The sequence below is a fragment of the Heterocephalus glaber genome, unplaced genomic scaffold (assembly GCF_053883595.1).
Source record: "Heterocephalus glaber isolate CG9 unplaced genomic scaffold, H.glaber_assembly_v1.0 deba00001140, whole genome shotgun sequence".
In the NCBI taxonomy this organism is placed as follows: Eukaryota; Metazoa; Chordata; class Mammalia; order Rodentia; family Bathyergidae; genus Heterocephalus; species Heterocephalus glaber.
Window position 1 is genome coordinate 3,088,037 of NW_028258200.1, and position 24,023 is coordinate 3,112,059.

The 24,023-nt window shown below is 51.8% G+C and overlaps 1 long non-coding RNA gene and 1 gene segment (V, D, J or C); both read right to left on the reverse strand.

Moving 5' to 3' along the window:
* Positions 1–2,276: 2,276 nt before the first annotated feature.
* On the reverse strand, positions 2,277–3,145 carry LOC147828355 (uncharacterized). Its single transcript, XR_015450949.1, has 3 exons — positions 2,942–3,145; positions 2,528–2,581; positions 2,277–2,414 (listed from the first exon to the last, which is right to left on the reverse strand). It is a non-coding gene; the product is annotated as an uncharacterized LOC147828355 (long non-coding RNA).
* Positions 3,146–10,847: 7,702 nt separating this feature from the next.
* LOC101717323 (Ig alpha chain C region-like) overlaps positions 10,848–24,023 on the reverse strand; it is a 204,856-nt gene continuing 191,680 nt past the window's right edge. Inside the window, 3 exon segments of the C gene segment in view lie at positions 10,848–11,305; positions 11,436–11,777; positions 11,966–12,259. Of these exon segments, the coding sequence occupies positions 10,914–11,305; positions 11,436–11,777; positions 11,966–12,254 (1,023 nt within the window).

Consider the following 24,023-nt stretch of genomic DNA (forward strand, 5'->3'; position numbering starts at 1 on the left):
CGGTCCCTATGGGTTGGATCCAACTGTCTGAAATGTGGGCCCTGAGGATCAACAACAGTACACAGGGTCCCTATCAGAGGCACAAGAGGGAAATATAAGCCATTGCTCAGGCCAAGGTCCCCAGAGTTGCCCAGCATGGGCCAGCTAGGCATGGACTAGCAAAGTCCATCAGGTGAGTGTCAGAAGCCCTTTCAAAGCCCCTGGTGGGGGCTGATGCCCATGATGGCTGTCCTGGGGTGCAGCATTCTCTCCCGAGGGTCTCAGCCTCACCTCTCTCAGAGATGCCCTGTGCTGGGGAGACTGGTGTGGACTGGGTTAGATCCAAGGCTGGTCTCCATCTAGATGGACATGAGCAATGCTGACAGCTGCCTCTTATGGGGTGACCACCCTGCTCGTGGACCCAGGGATGTCATGGGGAGGGAAGCTGCATCCCTTGTTTGCCTCAGCCAGGGTCATGGTGGTGGCTGCAGGGGTGGCAAGTGTCCAGGCTGCTGAGGCTGGGCGTACCTGCTATCCGTGAGTCCTTCAGAGTGGGGAACATGGGAGTGCAGGGTCACAGAACCCCAAGGTCAGAGAGGAGAGTGTGACCTGGGCTTCAGGTTGCTGCAAGTGATGGATGGGATCCTCAAAGGGCCTCCTAAGCCCGGGCCCTGGAGGGGTTGGGCCTAAGCCCCCTTCCCGATCATGTTCCTGTAGTCCGGGGCGATGGTCTGCTTCAGTCCCACCGCTGAGGAGAAGATCCACTTCACCTGCAGGAACAGCGGGTGAGCAGTCATAGCACCATGGGATGCCACCACAGCCAGTGGGACCATGGGGACAGCATGGGACAGGATCTGGGACAAGAGAGAGATGGGGTTGGGGCCAAGGTGGGGTCAGATTGGAGCCAGTTGGGGACATCATTGGGCCAGGATGGGAAAAGCAGCACAAAATAGCATGTAGACAGGGAGTGGACATCATGGGGACACCATGTGGAACCTACATGGGGAATTATCGGGACAGTGTCCAGAGAGCTCCGGGCTGGTATGCTGGAAACAGCACAGAGTGTAATGGGGTCAATGAGGGGGTAAACATTTGCAAAACAACACGGGACATATCGGGCACAGTTTGGGGACAGCATGAGGAGAAAAAAGCATGGAATATCATGGGAACCCTTTGAGTTCTGAGTGGGGACAGCTTGGGGAAAATTATTGGGCATTGTGGGCACAGTGTGGGGACAGCATGGGTCAGTGTGGGCCATCACAGGGACAGCACGGGCAGCATGGGCATTGGGGGCAGTGTGCCAACCTTGAAGATGGTGACCGTGGCGCTGTAGCACACGCTGAGCAGAAAGAGGGTGATGAAGATGGTGATGGTTGTCCACAGCCCATCCAGCTCCCCGTCCTGGGCCTCAGCACAGCTCTCATCAAGTTCTGGCCCTGGACAGGAGGGGGTGGTCAGTGTGCATCCCCAGCCAGGCCCAGGCACACTCCCTCTATAGTGGCATGGGGTTGCTGGGAGGCCAGGGAGGAAGGGACAACCGTGTTTTCCCGGGTTAGCTCTCCTTGGTTACCCTCCCTGAAGAGCAACCTTATATCTTCCAAGCCTCCACTTGGGTCAGAGGTTAGCAGGCACTGCAGTCAGGATGGCTGCCTGGACTGGATGGACAACTCTCTGTCTACTCTAGCCCTCTCTCTGGAGTGGCTGAGCAGCATCAAAGCCTTGGACCCTGTAGGCTGTGGCTCTCTGCAGGCTCCCTGGCCCTCTGCCTGCTCCCTGATGACCAATCTGGGAGATAGAAAGATGGCAGGGCCAGGCCACTCGTGACATGGTGTCCCTGTGTACATGGGAGGCAGCTGAAGGACTGAGCATTAGTCGGGAGACTTGTGTGCTGGGGAGGCTGCAAGTGGGCTGGTGAGTGTGTGTCCAGTGAGGTAGGCATGGAAGGTGGCGTGGGTGCTGTGCAGGCTGCCTGTGGGCCCAGGATACCAGGCGTGTACATGTGTGCATGCATGTCCGTGGGTGTGTGTGGTCAGTGTGGGCTGGGGTGGCTCAGCAGAGTTGTTCTAATGGGTCTGGGCCCAGTACCGTCCCACGACTCTCAGTGGCTTCTCATGTGTCTGGACCATCCTTGCTTGGAGCATCCAGCGTAGCGTCTCAGCTACTCAGGAGCACAGGAGTGTGTGTCCCCAAGGGTGTTCAGTGTCTCCATAAGTTGGCAGCATTCAGTGTCCCCAGGGGTGGCCAGCCCTGTGCAGGTGAGGGGGTCATGGAGGCCTTGTCCCACAGCCATGGCTTGCCATCTCTGCAGTGGACAGAGATCCTAAGACAAGGGCTTAGAAGGCAAGGACAGGCTGTTACAGAGGCTCGGCTCTTTTCACTGTCCTTGGGTCTTGCAGGGAAGATGAAGACAGATGGTCCTCCCAGGAGGTTAGGAGCTGGTGTGGGAGACGAAAGGAACAGATCAGCACCTGGGGGCTTCCTTCTGACACAGGGCTCCTCTGGGTGCTCAGTCCCCACTTGGGCTGGAGAAGGGGGCCTGGTGACTTACGTGGGCACTTGGGACATGTGGGACACGTGGGTCCAGGTACTCGGGGTCTGGGCTCTGCAGAAAGAATGATGGGGTTATTGGGGTTGGAGGAGAGAAGGTGCTGAGCTGAGGGAAGATGGGTTGGGTGTAAGGGGTGAGCTCAGTCAGGCCCAGGCTGTCCCCCGGATATGGCTCTTGGCAGGCCCGATGCCAGTGGCCATCTGCCTCTGTCCCATGGACAAGCCATCCAGCCTGCACCCACCCTGGGCCTGGTGCAAACCCCCAGAGGACATCTCCCTGAACATGAGTGTGGGCAGAGGCCTCCATGCAGGAGACAGACAGGAGTTTCCCTGTGCCCGTGGTGGATGCACTCAGGAAGGCTGACCCCACACTTGGCTTCCAGGGGACCCGGATCTCCTTGGGAACTGTCCTTACCAACGACCTTGTCCACCTTGGTGCTGCTGGCCGGGTGGGCTACGTTGCAGGTGGCCTCCTTCTGGCTGGAGGGCACAGTTACCATGCTGGTGAGCGAGTACAGGCCCGACTGAAGGATGGCTGGGAAAGTGTGCACTCCGCTGGTCAGGGATCCTGAGTTCTATGTCACGGTCACGGGCTCGGTGAAATAGCCCTTGACCAGGCATCCCAGAGTCAACATGGAGCCAGGGTCCACACATCCGGAAGCCAGAGGGAAGACGGGAGGGGCTGTTGTGCTGGCTGCAAGGAAAAAGGTACCAGGTGACTTGGTGTTGGACATAGTTGACCCTGGACCATGGGAGACCCTCTGTCCTTTTCTATCTAAGGTGCTTTGCAATGCTTAGGCAGGGTCTTGGGTGTGGGCTTGTGGCCCCTGGTGCCTACCCGTCTTGGACTTCCTGCCAACCTTAGCCATGCAAACTCTGGGCCATGCCAGGCCATTGGCTCCACAAGCCCAGCCAGTCCCCAGTATGCTTCCAGAAATCTGCAGGCCCAGCCATCCAGTGTAGTCTCTGCCAGCCTCCACTACCTCCCGTTCTTCCTCCTGGGCCACCCTCAACAACCTGCTCTGTGCTCCATGACCCACAGGAGTCAGCACAACCCTGGGCCTGTAGCCTCTTTCTGGTGTCTGCTTGCCCATGTTCCTTGGGCTCTTTCTAGGCCCCTGTGGCCCTCTCCAACTCTCCAACTCTCCAGCTTTCTTTGAGTGCCAGGCCTGAGTGCTGTGCTCTTTTCTGGGTCCTATGAGCCCTGTCGAGCCACAACCCTGTTGCCTAGCCTGGTCCTGCCCTGGTGAGTGTCCCATCATAGACATAGAGTCTCAGCCATTCTCTGTCTAGGATTTTGGCACAGCTGCTCCGAGGCTCCCCTACATGCCTTCCTGATGTCCATTCAGGGTCACACACCCAGAGCCTTGTCTCCCACCTACCCAGTTTCTGCCCAGCCCTGGCCTGGCCTGGCTGCCTCTTCCCTCCTGTGCTCCCCAGGGCTTCCTCCAAGATGGGCCCTGCTGAGCTTGGCTCAGGTGCCCACTACCTCCTCTCCCCCTGCATTGCTGGTCTTGCCCCATCCCCTGCATGCTGCCTGCACTAAGGGAACCAGGGAAGCCCCTGTGCCTTTTGCTGCTGCCAACAGCCCTGGGCCATGGAGGACTCGCATGAGTGTGATGCACCTGAAGGAGTGAGTATGTGAGTATGTGTAAGGAGTGGGTGGTTATGTGCAGAATGTGTGTTGTGCGTGATTATGCACGTGTGAGTGAGTGTGTCCCACATTTCTGGGCCTGGCTCATCTGCCTTAGGTTTCCATAGCCCACCATCAGGCAGTGGCAGGGCTGTGGGATCAGGTCCATGGTCAGGGTGCTCCAGAACTGGCTCACAAGGCTGTGCCGGGTGCCTGGGTTGGAGAGGCAGTGATGCGTGCTGTGTGTGCTTGTGTGCACTTGTTTGTGTCTGTGTCTCTCTGTGTACCTGAATGTGTCTGAGTATATTCATGTGTTTGAGCATGTGTCTCAGTGTGTTTGTGTCTGTCTGTAGGTGCATCAGTGTCCCTGAGCGTGTGTCTGTATGTGTCTGCAGGTGCCTGTGTTTATAAGGTGTCTGTGTGTGTGTGTGGGTGCATGTATGTGACATGTGCCCGTCAGGCCTGGCTGAGAGTCTCCTGGTACAGCTGGGTGGGCTGAGCTCCTGCCTGTGCCCCAAACCCAGGCTTCAGTCAGGAGGGTCCAGGGTGGCTGTAGGGGGAGAGGAGTCTGGTGTGAGGCCTGGGGTGGAGGAGTGGCCATGTCTACTCCCTTTGGAGCCACTGGATCTACCAGGGGCCCAGATGTGGACAGATCAGGCCTGACGAAGCAGGCTCTGAGGCAGGGGCAGAGGAACGTAAGATGAGGGATGAGGCGAGAGTCACATCGGAGTCACCAGGCTGGGGCTTGGGCCTGAGGCCTGTGCCTGGGCCTCACCCTCACACCCCACACGCGAGCACCCCCAGAGGGATGTGCACAGGCACCACATGCACACGTCTCCACCATGAGCCATAGACCCACTCCAGAGTACCTGCCAGGGACCCGACACTCCCACGGGCACTTCCCTGCCCCACACATGCTGCCTCCGGCCTGCCCCTCGGGGCACCACGCTCAAGTCCTCAGCCCTGACCACCTCCTATGGTGTCAAGCAAGCAGCTGACTATCAGGGTCTAATGGCTGCTGTCCTACGAACCTCCCCAGGGGGTAACCAGCTGCAGGGGCTTTGTGAGGCGGCCCAGGGCAGGCATGACCATGATGGGCTGGGGGCTGCATTCGGGGACCGAGGGCCCCAACACCAGCCTCTGAGGGGCCCACTCCCGACACCCCTCCCGCTTCCCCAGAGCAGTGGGGACCTGAGGGGCTCCAGTCTCAGTTTCTCCCAGGTTACTCATTTTGGGCAGACTTGGTCTTGTGGCCTCATGCAAATAGCTGTTTGTTCCACACTAAGAAACTGGCTTCTCGCTTCTGAGGCTGTTTCCCAAAATAGCTTCCTGGCCCCACCTGCAGCTGCAGAGCCACCCATGCTCGGCTGGTGGCTGAGGCCTCTAGATTTGGAGACCCCTGCCCACTCCAGGGCAGGCCCACGCTGGTCAACGACCCCTGCAAATAACGATGATAGAAATCAATGGTTCTCCACTGCTGCCTTGGTTGTGATCAGGCCCCCATGCAGGAAGGAATGGGTGGGAGCTAGAGCTATGCTCAGGGCCCCGTCAGGCCTCTGTCCCAGGGAGGGTGAGCAGAGATGGCTCTGGTGCTGCCACAGAAGGGACTTGGCAGGCAGGCAGCTGTCCTAGGTCACAAGGGACAGGACAGGGTCCACCTGGGGTGGCACAGCATCCTGCCTCTCACCCAAGGGCCGCAAGCTCTGTCCATGACCCATCTCCACCTGAGCCTCAGCCCAGCTCTCTCTGTCCCCTTCCCTGGCCACACTGTCACCCCTGGGCCTGTCTCTCTGGATCCTGTCCCTGCTGGTCTCTGACTGTCCACCGTCAGCTCCACCTGAGCTCTGGTGTGGGTGTCCCAGGCCCCAGGATCCCAGCCCTCTTCCCCTGCCTCACCCTCATCCTGTGCTTTGGGTCTACTGGGTCTGTGGGTTTCTCCCTGAGGTCCAGGAGCCTGCCCTGTCTGGCATGGTGACCGTGAAGGGGACGGGGTTTGGGTGTGTCCAGGGAGCTGGTGGCTAGACCTGGGTGGTACAGTGCCTGAGCTGCTCTGCCCCCACCACAGACCAACCTGGCTCTGAACAGCCCATGCTCAGCTGCTCCCAGCTCTCAGTGATCTCTGCTGTGGCCTTTGGACTCTTTGCGCCTTTCCTCAGCTGTGCCCTGCAGGGTCCTGTCCTCTAGGCCTCTCCAAGCAGCAGGTTCATGCCCAGCTCTCAGATGGTCCCAAGAAGGACAAGCAATGAAGATGTCTGGGCAGCTTGCTTGGTCCCATGGACCTGGCCAACCCTGGGAACCCTCAACCAGAATGCCTGAGGGCAGGACTTCAGTTTTTAGAAGGCTAGCTCAAGTGTTCAGAAAGAGGGCTCTGTGGGATACCACTTCTGATTATACTAAAAGCCTGGTCAATAGATTCAAATCCAGGGAAACATGCCCATAACAGGCCACAGTTATATAAAATTGACTTAACATGCTTAGCCATGCATGTGTGCATGGTCAAGGTCACACAGTTGGTGTTTTGTCTTACCATGTCCCAGTAAGCTGATAACAACTACTATAACTTCTATAAACTAAAGAGCACTATAGGTAGTTTTGCTAAAGGAATAAAGACCAACAGTTCTTGAACTTTGGAGCTCTGGTTCTAGTTCTCTTGCTCTGCTGCTGCTCTTTTAGTGATAATTCATTCTGTGTCCTGTTTTTTATTGGGGAATTAACTCACTCAAGGTGGACCCATGTGCAAACCCCTCTCCAGCTGCCCCTGCCAAGACTTGGCCTTGACAGGCTCAGTGTTCAGGACGGTCCCTATGATAGAGTTCAGATCCAAAGGTCAGCACCAGGTCCCTGTGATAAAGACCAGGCCCAGTGATCATAACAGCCTCAGTGCGTAGGAGCCACACTCAGTGTTCAGGACCAGTACCGAGTGTTACACCAGGTCCTTTTGATTAAGACTGGACTCATTGATCACAGTCAGACTTTGTGCTTAGGCACCAGGCTCATTGTCAGCATCAGGGCTCAGCATTCAGGACTAGGGCTGAGTGTTTATACCAGGACCTTGGGATTAAGACTGGGCCCATTGAGCCTCAGTGGTCAGGAACCAGTCTCAGTGTTCAGGATCAGTGAGCCCCGATTCTGAACACTGAGCCTGGTTCCTCAGTGTTCGGTGGTAGATCCTTGTGATAAAAACCTGGTTCAGTGATCATGAGCTTCTACACTTATAGTGATTAGGAACCAGGCCCATTGTTCATGACCAGTGTTCAATTTCAGGCTCAGGTCATTGTAATAAAGACTGGCTCAGTAATCAAGACTCAGCCTCAGTGCTTAGGAACCTGGCTCAGTGTACAGACTAGGGCTCAGTGTTTGGTACCAGGTAAAGATCTGTCCCTGTGTTTATGTCCCATGCTCATTGTTTACAAACCATGCTAAGTTTTTTTTTTTTTTTTGGTACCGGGGATCAAACTCACTACCTTTTGCTTGCAAGGCAGTGGCTGGAACCACTGAACTAAATCCTCAGCCCAATCATGCTAATTTTTAGGACCAGTGATCAGTGTTCAGCACCAGGTCCTTGTGATAAAGAGCAAACCCCATAATCATGACCTAGCTGCAGTGCTAGAGTTGTGGTTCTTGTTTACCATCACTTTCTAGTTACCAGGATCAGGGCCAGGCACTAGGTCCATTATTTGACCTAGCTCTAAAAATGAGTCTTCCTGGATACTCCCCCTTCATGCAGCCTACATTCAACCTTAGGTCCCAGCTTATGTGAGATGATGTCATACCATAGACCCTGGACAAGGGTCACCCTACATCCATCCAACCCTTTTACCCTGAGGTCCTTTGAGGCAGCATGCTCTTGTCTGTTGCCTCCATGCTTCCCCAATTCCCTCCCCTCATCTGAGAACATTCCCTTGAGAGTCTGAATGTTTATCTTTGGCATGACTTTATTGCACAGTGAAGCATGTGAATGGGAGGGAGGCACTGTCACACAGGGCAGCTTTGCCATGTAGAGGGCTCCTCCACGCTACCTCCCTACAAAGAGAAGAGGGGGCAGAGCCAGACAGGTTCCTGAGGCACTGTGTGCTTGTAGTGCCCCTGTCCCACCCCTGGCCTAGCTTCTGGGAGCCCAGACATGACCGTACCCTGCTCTGGTGTTCTCAGAGTCTGTGAAGGGACCCTGGGAGAGCAGAGCCCCATGTGGTGGGACTGGTGATCCTCTCCTTGGATGAAATGCCCCTGTGTTTCATCCCCTCTGTGTCCCTCCTGCCCCCTGCACCTGTGCCCAGATGGCACTTGCTCAGTATTGGGGACCTTCTTTGCTGCCAGGTGGGACCCGCACAGTCGTCACTGTCAATGCTGTGCTGTAGAAGAGGCTCAGCAGGAAGAGGGTGAGGAGGGTGACAGTGGTGGGCCACAGGCTGTCACCTGGGGTCTCCTCCTCCAGGACGTCCTGTGGCTGGTCCAGTACCACCCAGGGAAGCAGCTCTCTCCATTCTGGAAGACATAGAAGACCCATGTGGGTAGAGACCCAGAAGGCACTGCCCCTCCCACTCCATCTTGGGGTCTGGGGACTGTGGCAGTAGGGTTAGCTCTCAGAAGTCTGAGAGGCCAGAGAGGATGAAGAGTAGGAGGTAGGAGCCTGGAACCCTTGCAGCTCTTGAGATGCTCCCAGGACCCATCCTTCAGGGGTCCTTAGAGAGAGACCTGGCAGGGCAGGAAGGTGGGAAATGTCTTTGAGCATCCAAGGAGAGAGGCAGCCCAAGGCCGCCTGGGTTTCAGCCTTGTCCAGATATGTGGCAAGTTCTCACCAAGCCCTGGTTTGGGTCCTGGGGCAGAGAAGGACCAGATAAGCCCTCAGGGAGAACTGGACCAAAGAGTCCTGGGTCATTGAGCCAAGGGCTGGATGAGTGTGGCCAGAGGCCTCTGTTACCTTTCCTGAAAATGTGGCTGAGGAGTCAGCAAAGAGGGCCAGGTGAAGGCTATCAACATAGACTTAGGACATAGATTTCCCATGTTAATTGGGAGTTGTACCTACTGGTCATGTGCTGTTCTACCCAGCCATTTTTTTCCCTCTGTCTTTGCATTTATCTATTCATGCATGGATCCATTCTTCCCGTCAACTATCATCCACCCACTCTACACCCATCTGACCATCTACCTGCCCATCCATCCATCCGTCCATCCATCCACCTGTCCATCTTCCCCCTACCCACCCACTCATCTGTCTACCCATGCAACCTTCCACTCATCATATGTGCTCTGATCCATCCTCCTGTCAGCTCTGCTCTCCACCTGCTGGTTCAGCACTCCATTTCTTGATTCTTCCTCTTTCCCCTCTCTCTAGACAAGTTTCTCCTTTGGGACAGGTCCTAGTTCTTTGAAGCAAGATTTCCCAATTGGCCCTTTGCTTTCTCTGTTTCCCTCTGGTGATGGGGTAAGAGTGTCAAGGGTGAATGTATGGCCTTCCCTCTACCTTGGCTGGAGAACAGAGAGAAGCTGCTAGAAGCCACGTCCGCTGGGAAGGCCCAGAGGCAAGCTCAGAGGCCCCGCTGCCCCCTGTGGACATTTGGGTGCCAGGTATCCCCACAGGGCTTGTGGACTGTTCTCTTCATGCTTTTGGGGCCCAGCAGAGCTAGAGGCCCACAGAGCTCCATTTGGAACAGTCTCCCTGGCCTACTCCTGACCCCTCCCCAGCCTGCCCCTGCCTCTTCTGTGGTTTGAGTCACACTTAGGATTGGGGGTGGGGTGGGTATGGGCAACTTGAGCTTCGGGTGCAGGGGCTGCCTGGGAGGGGTGTTTGGATATCTAGGGAGGCTGGGCATAGTGAGGCTGGACGTGAGAAACCCCGGGGGCTGGGAGGGGACTCCCCTGCTTTCCTAGAGCTGGGTGTGGGCAGTGCACTTGCTGCACCTGCAAGGCTCAGACATGTGTGAGTGTACGAATGTGTGCACGTGTGCCCTTGTGGAGATGATGAGTAGTGTGTTATCAGGGGTCCATGTCCACCCAGGTGGCCCCCTGACTCAGTGGCTATCCCATGTAGCTGTGTTGCTGCCCAGAGCTGACCCAGGGAGGGGAGGTGCCTGCCCTGGGGGCTGTCCCTGGAATCAGCTCTCATTCTCTTGCCCCCCTCCTCCAACCCCCTGCAAATGGCACAACCTTGTCTGGGTTTCCTGCTCCTGTCTGCCCTTTGTTGGCCTCCCTGGCTGAAGCCATGGCAACCCCAGTCATACACACTACTTTACCAGCTGCCATTTCCCATGACTGCACTGCTCTCAGGGCCCCCTGTGGCCTGTGCCCACTTCAGAGACTCTGCCAATATCAGATTTCACACTGGGCTGGGCCTGAGCCCTTGTGCACTGCACCCTCACAGGCTTGTGCACACTCACAGGCCCATGTATACACATTCACAGACACAGGTACACATATACATCACAGGTACAGGCTCACAGGCATGCACATAGACTCACACGCACAGGCACACACAAATGTGCACAGCACACCCACACACACCCACAGGCACACACAAGTGCCCATGGCACACATACATGCACACTCACTCTCAGGCACATGCACACTGGTGCACACATCGAAGCCCAGGGACCCAGCAACTAGGGCAGGGCTTGTCCTTTCCTCCTGGCCTGGCCCTTCCCTCTGTGCTGCACACCTGGAGGATGGATGGACAGGCAGACAGGTGCCAGATGGAAGTGTGGGCTGTTGTGGGTGAGCATGGTGTTTATTGAAAGGGCAGGGTGGGCAGGGAGGCTCAATAGCAAGTGCCATCTGCCTCCGACATGATCACAGACACGTTGACATGGGTGGGTTTACCCGTGTGGTGGTCAATGGTCTTCTGGGTGAAGAGCAGGGGCAGGGACTGGTGGCCCACCATGCAAGAGAAGTTGTCCCCCTGCTTCCAGTCCGTGGCTGTCACCCGCAGCACACTGGTCACAGCGTAGGTGGTGGGACCCTCGTTGGGCTCCTTCAGTGGATCCCACACCAGGTAGCTGCTGCGGGGCAGCTCTTGGCTCCCATGCAGCCAGCGAACCAGCACGTCCTTAGGGCTGAAGCCCCGCACCAGACATGTCAGTGACACCAGCTCATTCAGATCCAGCTCTTGCGACGGCGGCGGCAGGAGATGGACCTGGGGCCGGAAGTTCTCTGTGGGGTAGAGACCTGGGTCAGGGGCTAGGCAGGGAGCAAAGAGCACTCCATTGAGCCCTGACCCCTGAGTCAGCCTCAGTTTCCCTCTGTAGAGTGGTGTGGGAGCAGGAGTGGGGGCTGGACCCACCTTCGGGCTTTTTGATGGTGGCGGTCTTGGTGCCTTTGAAGTCAGGGTGGGTGGCCGTGCAGGTGAAGGTCTGCCCACTGTTCCAGAGTTCGGCACAGCCAGGCAGCACACTGGACACACGGTAGCAGCCACAGGAGTCAGGATCAACAGGGTTCTGTGTGGCGGTATTCCCACCTGTGGGCTCCCAGGAGAAGGTGGCTTCCTGGTTGTTCTTCAGGCCACTCAATGTGCATGTTAGGTAGGCTTCAGAGCCTAGGAGCAGGTCCTCAAGGCCTGGCCCCTGCAGTGACAGGCTGGGCTGGCAGCATGAACAATCTGGTGGTGGTGTTGGTGGAGTTTCTGCTAGTGAGAGAGAGAGACCCTGGTAGGTCAGTGGCCCCTCCTGCTCCTTCCTTGCCCATCTCTTGGCCCCTCCTGGGCTCTCTGTGTCCACTCCTGGGCTGAGCCAGGCAGTCCGCCTTTTGACTCTAAGCCGCCTAGAGGAGGACACAGGTGCATGAGGGGTGGTCCACCCCAGCTCACCCTCTCACCTGAGCTTGACATTTCTACTACTATGGGGTCATTTGTGGCATGTTGCACAGTGCATGTGACGTTCGTGTCCTCTGAGAACTTGGCTTCCAGGCTCAGCTGGCTGCTCATGATGTACCGGTTCCCCTCCTTAGTCAAGGAAGGTGGGAAGTCTACTTGTTCCCCAGGCTTGCTCCAGGTCACGCTCACAGGTCCCGGGGGGAAGAAATCCTTGATCAGGCAGCCGAGGATCACAGGTTCTCCGGACTGGCACCATGGGAGGTTCAGTGGGAAGACCTTGGGGGGAGTCATGGGCTCTGGAACATGGAACACACTGTGAGATGGGCACAGAGAGGTCAGAACCATGTTGCCACTCCTTATGGTGGAGGGACCTGGCCCACAGATGGCTGGTGACTGCTCTGGTTGCACCAGGGCCATGGCCTGGGGGTAAAGCTGGCCAGCCTGTCCTTGCTACCTGGGATCTGAACATGACCCTCAGACAGCCTTTGCATGAGACCTGGTCAGATTTTTCAGACAGGGCCTCTGCATGAATGGGGAGCCAGACCTAGCGAACCCTGCTAGGCCACTGAGCATCCTGGTGCCCAGGCAGGAGCTGAAGAGCCTGAGCTAGAAGGCTGTAGGGTGGGGTGGGGAGGGCTGGCTTGGGCTGATGGTTGCACTATGGAGCCAACTTCATTGGTGATCCACTTCACACATGCCTTGTAGGGCCCAGGCCTATCACCCACTGCACCACGACTCCACCCTCAGGCAGCAGCCAGCACCCATGGCTTTGATGGGTCCCAAGGCCAGAGCCCATGTGTACAGCAGTGCTCCTGCAGGGACAGGGCTGGGGACTCAGGGTGCACTGCCCACTGGCATGTGGGACATTCCATCAGGGCAATGGGCAGAGGGAGGTCAGCGTTGTGGAGGCCCACTGGGCTTCATGGCACAATACACCCATGGGGATACAATCAGCTAGGCCCAGAGGCTCTCGATCTCCAGTGTGCAGCTCAGCCCTTTCATTGACAGCTTGGCTCCACTCAGGCAAGCCCAGACCAGGACAGCTGTCCAGTGCAGACTAGACCAGGTCAGCTCAACTCTGCCAGATGGGCTTAGTCAGATCAGCACAGGTACCCAGAGTGGCCCAGCTAGGCCCTGTTCTTCTCAGACACCTGCATAGCCTAGGTCAGCCCAGCTCAGGTCAACTCTGTTCTGCCAAGACTCCCAGTGTAGCCCAGTTATCCCAGCCCAGCTCAGCTCAGTTCTTTACAGCTCACTTCACCCTTGCTCTTCTAGCAGGACTCACTTCAGCTTGGTTTACATAGCTTAGCCTGATGCAGTCTAGATCAGTTTAGCCCAATATAGACCAGCTCAGCCTAGCCCTGCTTGATCCTGCTCAGCCCAGCTCAGCTAAGCCCCACTTATCTCTGCTCAGCTCAGCTCACCCCAGCCCTTAGGTCCTGCTTAGCCTAGCTCAGTTCAGCCCTGTTGGTCCTGCTCAGCCCATTTCAATTCAGCTCAACCCAGCCTGTTTTGGTCTTGCTCAGCCCAGCTCAGCTCCACTTCGCCCTGGTTATGTCTTGTTCAGCCCACCCCAGCCATGCTTGCTTCTGTTAAGCCCAGCTCAGTTCAGCCCAGCTCAGCCCTGCTTGGAGCAGTCCAGCTCAGTGATCTTGGTCCTGCCCAGTCCAGCTCAGTTCAGCCCAGCTTAGCTCTGCTCAGCTCAGCCCAGCCCACCCATGTTTGCTTCTGCTTAGCCCAGCTCAGCTCAGGCCTTGTCAGTCCTGCTTGGACCAGCTCAGCCCTCTTGGTCCTGCTCAGTTCATCCCAGCCCTGCTTGGTTCTGTTCAGCCCAGGCCAGGCCAGCTGCCCAGCTCAGCCAAGCTCAACCCTGCTTGGCTCTGCTTAGCCCAGTTCAGCTCAGCCCAGCTCAGCCCAGCTCAGCCCTCTTGGTCCTGCTCAGTACAGCTTAGGCCAGTTCAATATAGCTCTGGTCAGCTCAGCCCAGCCCAGCCCTGTTGGTCCTGCTCAGCACAACTCAACTCAGCCTAGCTCTGCCCATCTCAGTCAAGATCAGTACAGCCTAGGTCAGCCCAGGTCAGCAAAGCTCATCTCAACTCTGTTGGTCTTGCTCATCCCAGCTTAGTTCTGTTCAGCACAGCTCAGCCCTGCTTAGCCCTGCTTGGTCCTGATCAGCCCAGCTCAACTCAGCTAAGTTAGCTGTATTTAGGCTAACTTAGCCCTGCTTTGTCCTGTTCAGCTCAGCCCAGCCCAATCAGCCCAGATCAAATTCAGCTCAGTTCAGTTCAGCTCAGCCCAGCCCAGCCCAGCTCAGCCTTACTTGGTCCTGCTCAGCTCTGCTCACCCCATCCCATCCCATCCCAGCCTAGCCCAGCTCAGCCCAGCCCTATTAGTCCTGATCAGCCCAGCTCAACTCAGCTAAGCTTAGCTCTATTCAGCCTAGCTCAGCCCTGCTTTGTCCTGCTCAGTTCAGTGCAGCCCAGCCCAGCCCTGTTGGTCCTGATCAGCCCAGCTCATCCCAGCCCAGCCCAGCCCAGCTCAGCTCAGGTCAGCCTTGTTGTTCCTGATCAGCCCAGCCCAGTTCAGATCAGCTCGGCCCAGCTTAGCCCTGTTGGTCCTGATCAGCCCAGCTCAGCCCAGCTCAGCCCAGCCCAGGCCAGCCCAGCTCAGCTCTGTTGGTCCTACACAGCCAAACTCAGCCCAGCTCAGCCATGCTTGGTTTTGCTTAGCCTAGCTCAGCTCAGCCCTAGTTAGTCCTGCTTGGACCAGCTTAGCCCTCTTGGTGCTGCTCAGTTCAGCCCAGCCCTGCTTGGTTCTGCTCAGCCCAGCTCTGGTCATCCCATCCCAGCCCAGCCTAGCCCAGCTCAGCTCAGCTCAGCCCTGCTTGGTTCTGCTTAGCCCAGCTCAGTTTAGCCCAGCCCTGTTGGTCCTGCTCAGCACAACTCAATTCAGCCCAGCTCAGCCTTGCTTGGTTCTGCTCAGTCCAACTCAGTGCAGCCCAGTATAGCTCTGCTCCACTCAGCCCAGCCCAGCCCAGCCCAGCCAGTCCTGCCCTGTTGGTCCTGCTCAGCCCAATTCAACTCTCCTCAGCCCGGCCCAGCCCAGCTTTGTCCTGCTCTCCTCCACTTCAGTTTGGCCCTGTTCTGCTCAATTCAGCGTCGCCCTTTTCCACCCAGCCAAACTCAGCTCAGGTGAACTGCATCTGCCCATCTGAGCTCAGCTCAACCCTGCTCAGCTTGGCCTGGTCCCCCAGCCAGCACACATAGCTGTGAGGGAGCTGCCCTTGCTGTCCTCCAGTCCCTCTGCCAAGCTGGGCTGCATGTGCTGTTCCTTGTTGCTTCAGGAAGCCCCATTTCATCCTGTTTCCTCTGCCCCACTGGGCTTAGTGGCAGCTTGCTCCTGCTTTTGCTCCTGTCCTGGCCAGCGACCTCTGTGGTCTCCCTCTCTCCTCCCATTTAGTATCCGTCTCTGACCTGTATCCTCTACTCCCTGCAGTGCCCTGCTTCTCCTGGCCTTGCTGACCTCTCAGTGTTCAGAGGGGCCAGCGGGCTCGGGACCCACCTGCTCATGTGGTGAGTGGCGTCTGCTAGAAGGACCAGGCCTCCTGCAGCCAGGTGGCCTGTGCTGCAGGCCCTTGTCATGGCTGTTGCCCGCTGCCCCAGAGGCCTGACTGTGGATGACCTTGTGTCCACAGGGGCCCCTGGCATGCTCTGGATTGGGCCAGGGTGGATGAAGGGGAGCAGATGGGAGGGGCTGCTTGACTGTCTGGCCCCAGACGTGGTCACTTGCCCACTTCCTGCCCCACACGAACAACTCAGCCATTTGCCTCCATGTCATGTCTGGTCTGTGGTCTGGCTGCGGTGGGGACAGGTGTGTGTGGCCTGGGCTGTGGGACCCCATGGGCCTTGAGGGGATCAGGGCTTCACATGGACAGCTCCAGCATTGGAATGGGGGCTGATTAAGGAGATGGAAATAGACACAGTTAAGAGCTCAGAGACTCTGACACAGGTGGAGAGGGAGAGAGGCAAGCCAGGGCTGGAGGAGAGGCCAAGGCTGCCAGTCGGGACTCTGGGGGCAAGGCTGGCCGGGAGTGGAGCCCAGCCAGAGAGGCTGCAGGTTAGGACCAAGCTGCTGACTGCCCTGTGCTAACTCCCTGCCAGGCTTCTCACTGTGGGTCTCCATCCAGCCTGCCTGGGCCACCTGTCATCCTCTGCCTGCTTCCATGCACTCCACTTGTCCCCTGCCCCATGGTCCCCTTCATCAGCTGCCCCTATTTGGGCAGCAGAGCCTTGTGTAGGTCAGCTTCCATCACCCACAGCAAGGCTGTGGGAACGCGTGCAGGCAGAGACTGGACGGTGCTTGCTGGGCAGAGTGCTGTCAGCAGGGACAGGTGGCTCGCTAGCAGTGGGATTGGGATGTTCTGCCAATAGGCTGGGCCCTGGGGTGAGGATATCAGCTCTTCCTGGGTGCTGGCTGGGGCTGGGACACTCACAGTGGCTATAGCAGGTCCTGGAGTGTGTTGGGTGAATGAATGGAAGGCCCGTGGCTGTGTGCAGGGGTAGGAGTGGGGAGATGGGGAGGGTGAGCAGGAGGCTGCAGCTGGGGAAGTCACTTGGCCTGGCTAGAGAGACCTCTGGAGTTCTAGCAACCTAACTCTCACAGCAGTCAGCGAGGGTAGACGGTGGTTGCAGGTCTTTCCTTTCTGGCTCCTGTAGCAAATATGCCACAGCATGAGTGGCTTCATCCATAAACCTTCACTCCCATGGTTTTGGAGTTTGAAAGCATATGGTCAGGACACTGGATTGGTCTTTCATGGAAGAGCCCCTTCTTGGCTCCTAGATGGTGCCACAGGGTGGAAGGAGGGTGAGTTGGCTGGGTCCCTTTCCAAGGATAGTTTCCATCACAGGGCTGCACCTGTGACCTGCACCCTTCCCGAAGCTCCCCTCTCACTGTGCCTTTGAACTTTGGTTTTGTCAACTGTAACGTCAGCAGCAGAGCCCTTGCAAGGACAAGCAGGAGTACCCTACCTTGCAGCTGCATGCACCACAGCAAACTGTAGGCTGGGGTGAAGGCACAGTGGTTGGGAGCTGCCATCTTTGGCCACCGACTGGACAAGCAGCTGGAGGGCAGGCGTCTTCGCAGAAGTCATATTTGTGTAGGATTGGCAGGTTCTTGCAATGTCATGGTTTTTGGCAGAGTCTCTGTGAAAGCTTTCCCTGGCCCCACTGGTCAGGGTTCGACTCTGCCAGCTTCAAGTGTCAGTGTGATGTGTTTGCTGACAAACTTTGAAGCTTTATATTCTATGATATGAGAATAAGGAGAGAGAAGTGATACAAAGCATCTTATTGGGGAATAGAGGGATCTTTATTGAATTAGGTAAAGATAGGAGAAAAAATTGATGAGAAACAAGATAAAAAAATAGGGAGAAAAAGAAAGCAATTGCATACAGTATCAAAAGAAGACAGAAAAAACTTAGAAGGAGAAGAGGAATCAATAAAAATAGAGGCCTGGGGATTTAGCTAAATTGTGCCATGCCTGCCTGGTAAGTGCAAGGTCCTGGGTTTGATTCCCAGTACTGAAAAAAAAGCAGTAAAAATTAAAAAAGCAAAACAAATAAGCAAGGAAGCAGAAAAAAGGGAAATTTCCCAAGCCCCAGTAAACTGGTGAAGAAGAAAAGAGGAAATACAAGAAGAGAAAGTAAGAACAAATCAAAAACAAAGCAAAAAGTAGAAACAATGCACACACTCACAAAAGAAGAAAAACAAAAATAGAAATTAAAAGCCAAATCAAGTACAAAACCAAACAGAAAACAAAAAGGAAAGTTCTCTGATTTTAAATGTGTCACTTTCTTCCATCATCTGCAATTGTGAGGCAGTGCCCCAACCAAGATGTGCCCTTGCTCATGCTGATAGCTACAGAAGGCCATCAGACACCAGGTCCATGCTGGATGCAGATACCAACAGCCATAGGATTAGGGTGAGGGTGCCAATTCTGCAACTTTCAAATCCAGAGCAATTCAGGGTAAGCCTGGGCTCTGGCCCTGGGGTTGGAGCCTGGATTCTTTAGCTTGTAGCCCTCAGGGGGTCCCTTGCTAGTCTATCTGTGGCTCCCTAACCATGGCTGCCTCCTGTGCCTTTCTCTCATCCAGTCAATGTGGGAACAGAGCCCTAGGAGCCCTGAATAGAAGTCATCTCAGGGCTACTGTGACTCCTGAGCTCAAGGAGTCAACCCCTCCCCAGAATGGGTACTGATCAAACACTCTCTCTAGGGGTATGGCTGTTGTTTGGATTAGAGTCACTCACCAGCTGTTGCAGGTCACATGATCCACAGGTCCATTTCAATGCTGTGCTCTTCCCTGAAGCCCACTGGAGTGCCCTTATTTCACTTTGTTTATATAGATTCAGTCTTCTTTTCTCATGACCCATGAGCTGGGATCCAGGGAGAAAGTGCAGATTTTCCCTTCCATTTTCTGTATTGTGTTCTGTCCCTTCAAAATATCTGTAATTTTAATTTTCCTGTCAGATTTTTCCTGTTTCCTGGGAACCTACTACTCTTTTCTTTCTTTTCTCCCTTAACTTGTATTTTCCAGTGTCTGGATTCCAAATCTTGGAGAAGCTGAGTTGCCTACCACTCTGCCATTTTCCCAGAAGTCTCCTTGTACCTCCTATTTTTGCCATTATCTTTCCTTTTTCTACTTCAGCAGGGCAGAACCTTGTAATATAACATCCTTGCATGACAAAACATATAACTTCATTCTTATGACTGTGTTCGTATTTTCTTCTCTATCATACTTACTCATTTCTTTCTTTCTTTTTTCTTTTTCTTGTTAAATTCTTTTATTGGTACATTGTAGGTATACAACACAATTACATTTTTCATTGGGAATTGTACCTTTACATAATGCATTTTGGTTCTCATTTTTTCTCCATTCCTAGCCCTCTCTTCATCCCCTCCACCCTCCCCTATTTACAAAGACTTTATTTCCATTTTTTCCATTTCTCATCATTTTTCCTTTCCCTTCTTTCCTTTCCCCTGCCCCTCCCACTACCCCTACCCCTTTGGACCTTTTCTTCCTATTTTGCATTATCGATTATTCATTCTAATCATTGGTGCACTTTAGGTATACAATATAATAACATTTATCATTGGAAATTTGCACCTTGACATAATCTCTCTTCGTCCTTATTTTTCACCCTTGCCAAGCCCTCCCTTCAACCTCTCCATTCCTCCCTATTTACAAAGATTTTGTTCCTATTTTTCCATTTTCTCATATTAATCCCATTCCCTTCTATTCTTTCCCCTACTCCTTCCACTTCCTTCCCCTTTACTCCTTTTCTTCCTATTTCCACATTATCTATTATACATTTTAGTCCTTATTTACACTTTCAGTTTCTCACACTAGAGAAACTATTTGGTATTTATTCATGTGTGTCCTATTTATTTCACATAAAAGTATCGCCTCAATGTGCATCCACTTAGCTATAAATGTCTCTAATTTCTCATTTTTTATGGCTGAGTAGTACTCTGTTTTTTAAAAAAACCACATTTTCTTGATCCAGTCTCCAGTTGATGGGCATTTGGGCTGTTTCCAAATTTTAGCTATCACAAACTGTGCTGCTATGAACATGGGTGCTCATATATCATGTGGTATGATTCTTTTAATTCTTTGGGGAAGATCCCCAGCAGTGGAATAGCTGGGTCAAATGGGACTCCTAGTTCTTTGAGGTATCTCCATACTGATTTCCACAGTGGTTTCACCAGTCTACACTCCCACTAGCAGTGCAGCAGGGTTCCTCTTTCCCCACAGCCCCACCAGCATTTGTTATTGATTGATTTCATGATAGCAGCCATTGTTTCTGGAGTGAGGTGGAATCTCAGCATTGTTTTCATTTACAGCTCTTGAATGACCAGTGATGTTGAACATGTTTTCATGTATTCATTTGCTATTTCTACTTCTTTGTTTGAGGAATGTCTGTTCATTTCAGATGCCCATTTTCGGATTGGGTCTTTACATTTGGGAGGTCTCATCTTTTTAAGGTCTTTACAGATTTGAGATAGTAGACCTTTGCTGAGGAAAACCAGGTGAAGATTTTTTCCCACATTGTGGATTGTCTCTTCACACTGCTTGTGGTTTCTCTTGCTGTGCAGAAGCTATGTAATAAGAAGAGATCCCATTTGTTGATTGTTTGTGCTAGTTCATGGCCAACTAAGGTTTTGTTCCTAAAATCTTTTCCTACACCGATGTCTTCAAGGGTTCTACCTAACCTCTGTTCCAACTGGTTCACAGTTTCTATTTTAATATTTAGATCTTTAATCCATTTTGATTTTAGTTTAGTGCATGGTGAGAGATATAGTTCTAGTTTTATTCTTTGACAAGTTGAAGCCCAATTGTTCCAGCACCATTTATTAAAGAGGCTATCTTTCCTCCAGTGAAACTGTTTGGCTCCTTTATTGAAGCTGAGATGACTGAGTGTGTCTGGCATTGTTTCTGGATCTTCTAATCTGTTCCACTGGTCCTCAGGTCTGTTTCTTTTCCAGCACCATGCTGTTTTTTCTCACAGTAGCTTTGTAGCAGAATTGAAGATTGGGGATTGTGATACCCTCTGCCATGTCTCTGTTACATAGAATTGCTTTTGCTATTCTGGGTCTCTTCTTGTTCCAAATGAATTTTTGGATTGCTTTCTCAAGGTCCATGAAGTATGCTGCTGGGATCTCAATTGGAATTGCATTAAATCTATATAGCAATTTTGGAAGTATGGCCATTTTCACTATATTAATCCTTCCTACCCAGGAGCAGGGGATGTCTGTCCATTTTCTGATATCATCTTCAATGTCTCTTTTCAGAGTGCCATGGTTTTCAGAGAAGAGGTCTTTGATTTCTTTCATTAGGCTGATTCCTAGGTATTTCAGTTTTTTGGATGCTATTGTGAAAGGAATTATTTGCCCTATTTCTCTCTCAGTGAGTCTGACATTTGTGTAGAGGAAAGCTATTGATTTTTGTGTGTTGACCTTGTAACCAGCTACTTGGCTGAATTTGGTTATTAAGTCTAGAAGACTTTTGGTGGAGTTCTTGGGGACTTCTATATAGAGTATCATGTCATCTGCAAATAATGACAATTTGACTTCTTCATTTCTTATCTTTATTCCTTTTATTTCTTTCTCTTGTCTAATTGCCATGGCTAATGTTTCCAGAACTATATTGAACAAGAGTAGTGATAGTGGACATCCTTGTCTTCTTCCTGAGTTTAGTGTGAAGGATTTCAGATTTTGACTATTTAGTATGATATTGGCTGTTGGTTTTTCATAGATGGCTTCTATCAGTTTGAGGTAGAGACCATCTATTCCAATTTTTTGTAGGGTTTTTCTCATAAATGCATGTTGGATTTTGTCAAATGCTTTTTCTGCATCTATGGAGATAATCATATGGTTTTTGTCCTTGGCTCTATTGATATAGTGTATTACATTAATTGATTTTCGTATATTGAACCATCCCTGCACCCCTGGGATGAATCCCACTTGATCAGGGTGTATGATCTTCTTGATGATCTTCTGCATTCTGTTTGCCAGTATCTTATTAAGGATTTTTGCATCTATGTTCATTAGTGAGATTGCCCTATTGTTCTCTTTTTCAGTTAGGTCTTTCTCTGCTTTGGGGATCAAGGTGATGCTTGCTTCCAGGAATGAATTTGGGAGTATTGCTTCCCTTTCAATTTCATTGAAGAGTTTAAACAGTAGTGGCAGCAGTTCCTCTCTAAATGTCTTGTAGAATTCAGCAGTGAAGCCATCAGGGCCTGGGCTTCTCTTAGTTGATAAGTTTTTAATTACATTTTCAATTTCGATGGTTGATATTGGGTTGTTCAGAATTTTTAGGTCTTCTTCCTTCAACTTTGGTAATTCATATGCATCTAGGAATCTGTCCGTTTCTTCTGTGTTGTCCATCTTATTGGCGTATAGGTTCTGGAAGTAGGTATTGATGATCCTCTGGATTTCTGCTGGGTCTGTTGTAATTTCACCCTTTTCATTCCTAATTGCATGGATTTGGGCCTTTTCTTTCCTTTTTCTGACAAGGTTGAATAAAGGTTTGTCAATTTTGTTGATTCTTTCGAAGAACCAACTCTTGGCCTCATTGATTTTTTTGTATCGTTCTCTTAGTCTCCATTGCATTGATTTCTCCTCTGATCTTTAAAATTTCCTCCTTTGTATGAGCTTTGGGGTTGTCCTGCTCTTCTTTTTCTAGAAGCTTGAGGTTCAGCATCAGGTTGTTTAATTGGACTCGTTCTGTTTTCCTAATATGCGTATTCACTGCTATGAATTTCCCTCGTAAGACTGCTTTCATTGTGTCCCATAGATTCCAATATGTTGTATTATCATTGTCATTTAATTGAAGGAACTGTCTGATTTCTTCTTTAATTTCCTCTGTGACCCATTTCTTATTCAGAAGTGTGTTGTTCGATTTTCACGTGTTTATGAAATTTTTCCAGTTTCTTTTGCTATGGATCTCCAATTTCATCACACTATGGTCTGATAATATACAGGGGATAACTTCAATTCCTTTGCACTTACTTAAACATGTTCTATGTGTGAGTATGTGTTCTATTTTGGAGAATGACCCATGTGCAGCTGAGAAGAATGTGTATTCTGATTTTGTGTGGTGGAAGACTCTGTAAACATCTGTTAAGTTCATTTGTTCAAGAGTTTGATTGAGTTCTAGTATTTCATTACTTATTTTTAGTCTAGTTGATCTATCTATTTGTGACAGTGGGGTGTTGAGGTCCCCCACTACAATTGTATTAGTGCATATGTGACTTTTCATGTCCGTTAGTATTTGTTTTATATAGTTGGGCACACTAGTGTTTGGTGCATAGACATTTATGATTGTCATCTCTTCCTCTTGGATTCTTCCCTTTGCAAGGATGTAGTGTCCTTCTTCGTCTCTCTTAATCAGTGTCGGTTTGAAATCTACTTGATCTGCCAAGAGGATAGCTACTCCTGCTTTTTTTTTGGGTTCCTGTCACATGCAGTATTGTTTTCCACCCTTTAACTTTCAGTCTATGAGTTTCCTTTTGAATTAAGTGTGTTTCTTGTATGCAGCATATTGTTGGATTTTGCTTCTTGACCCATTCTGCCAGTCTATTTCTTTTGATTGGTGAATTGAGACCATTAATGTTGATGGTTATAACTGAAATGTATTGACTTGTCATTGCCATAACTTTTTCTTTTTGTTGGGTTCTCTCCCTTTACATTTAATTTCTTGTCATGCCAGATGGGTTCATTCTGCTTTGCTTCCTGGGGTTGTGATCCTCAATGTGTGTTCCCAGGATATTGTGTAAAATTCTTTGGAGTGCTGGTTTGGTGTTCACAAAGTTCCTAAGGTGCTCTTTGTCATGAAAGTACCTTATTTCTCCATCCATTTTGAAAGATAGTTTTGCAGGGTACATCAATCTGGGCTGGAGGTTGTTTTCTTTTAGGGCTTGGAATATGTCACTCCCAGCTCTTCTTGCCTTGATGGTTTGTGTTGAGAAGTCTGCTGTGATTCTGATGGGCTTTCCTTTGTATGTAATTTGTTTCTTTTCTCTGACTGCTTGTAGAACTTTGTTCTTCTGTTGTGTTTCTGGAATCTTAACAATTATATGCCTATGTGTAGATTTTTTTTGATCAAGGCTATTTGGAGTCCTATATGCCTCACTTGTCTATATGTCAAGCTCTTTTCCCCTGCTTGGGAAGTTTTCTGCCATTATTTCTGTGAAGAGATTTTTTATGTCAACTGCACTCTCTCCTGTTTCTTCATTGAGCCCAATCAGTCTTATGTTATTCTTTTTTGCATCATCTAGCAGCTGTTGGATTGATTTCTCATGTTCCCTTATAAATTTGAAGCAATTTTTCTTTTCCTGGTCACTAATTGCAATCTTATCTTCTATATCTGAAATTCTGTCCTCACATTGGCTCATTCTGCTGCATAGACTTTCAATGGAGATTTTCATGTCCTGGAAATCTATTTGCATCTGTTTTATGGATTCCATTTGTTTCTTATGTTGGGATTCCATGATGTTCCTGAGCTCC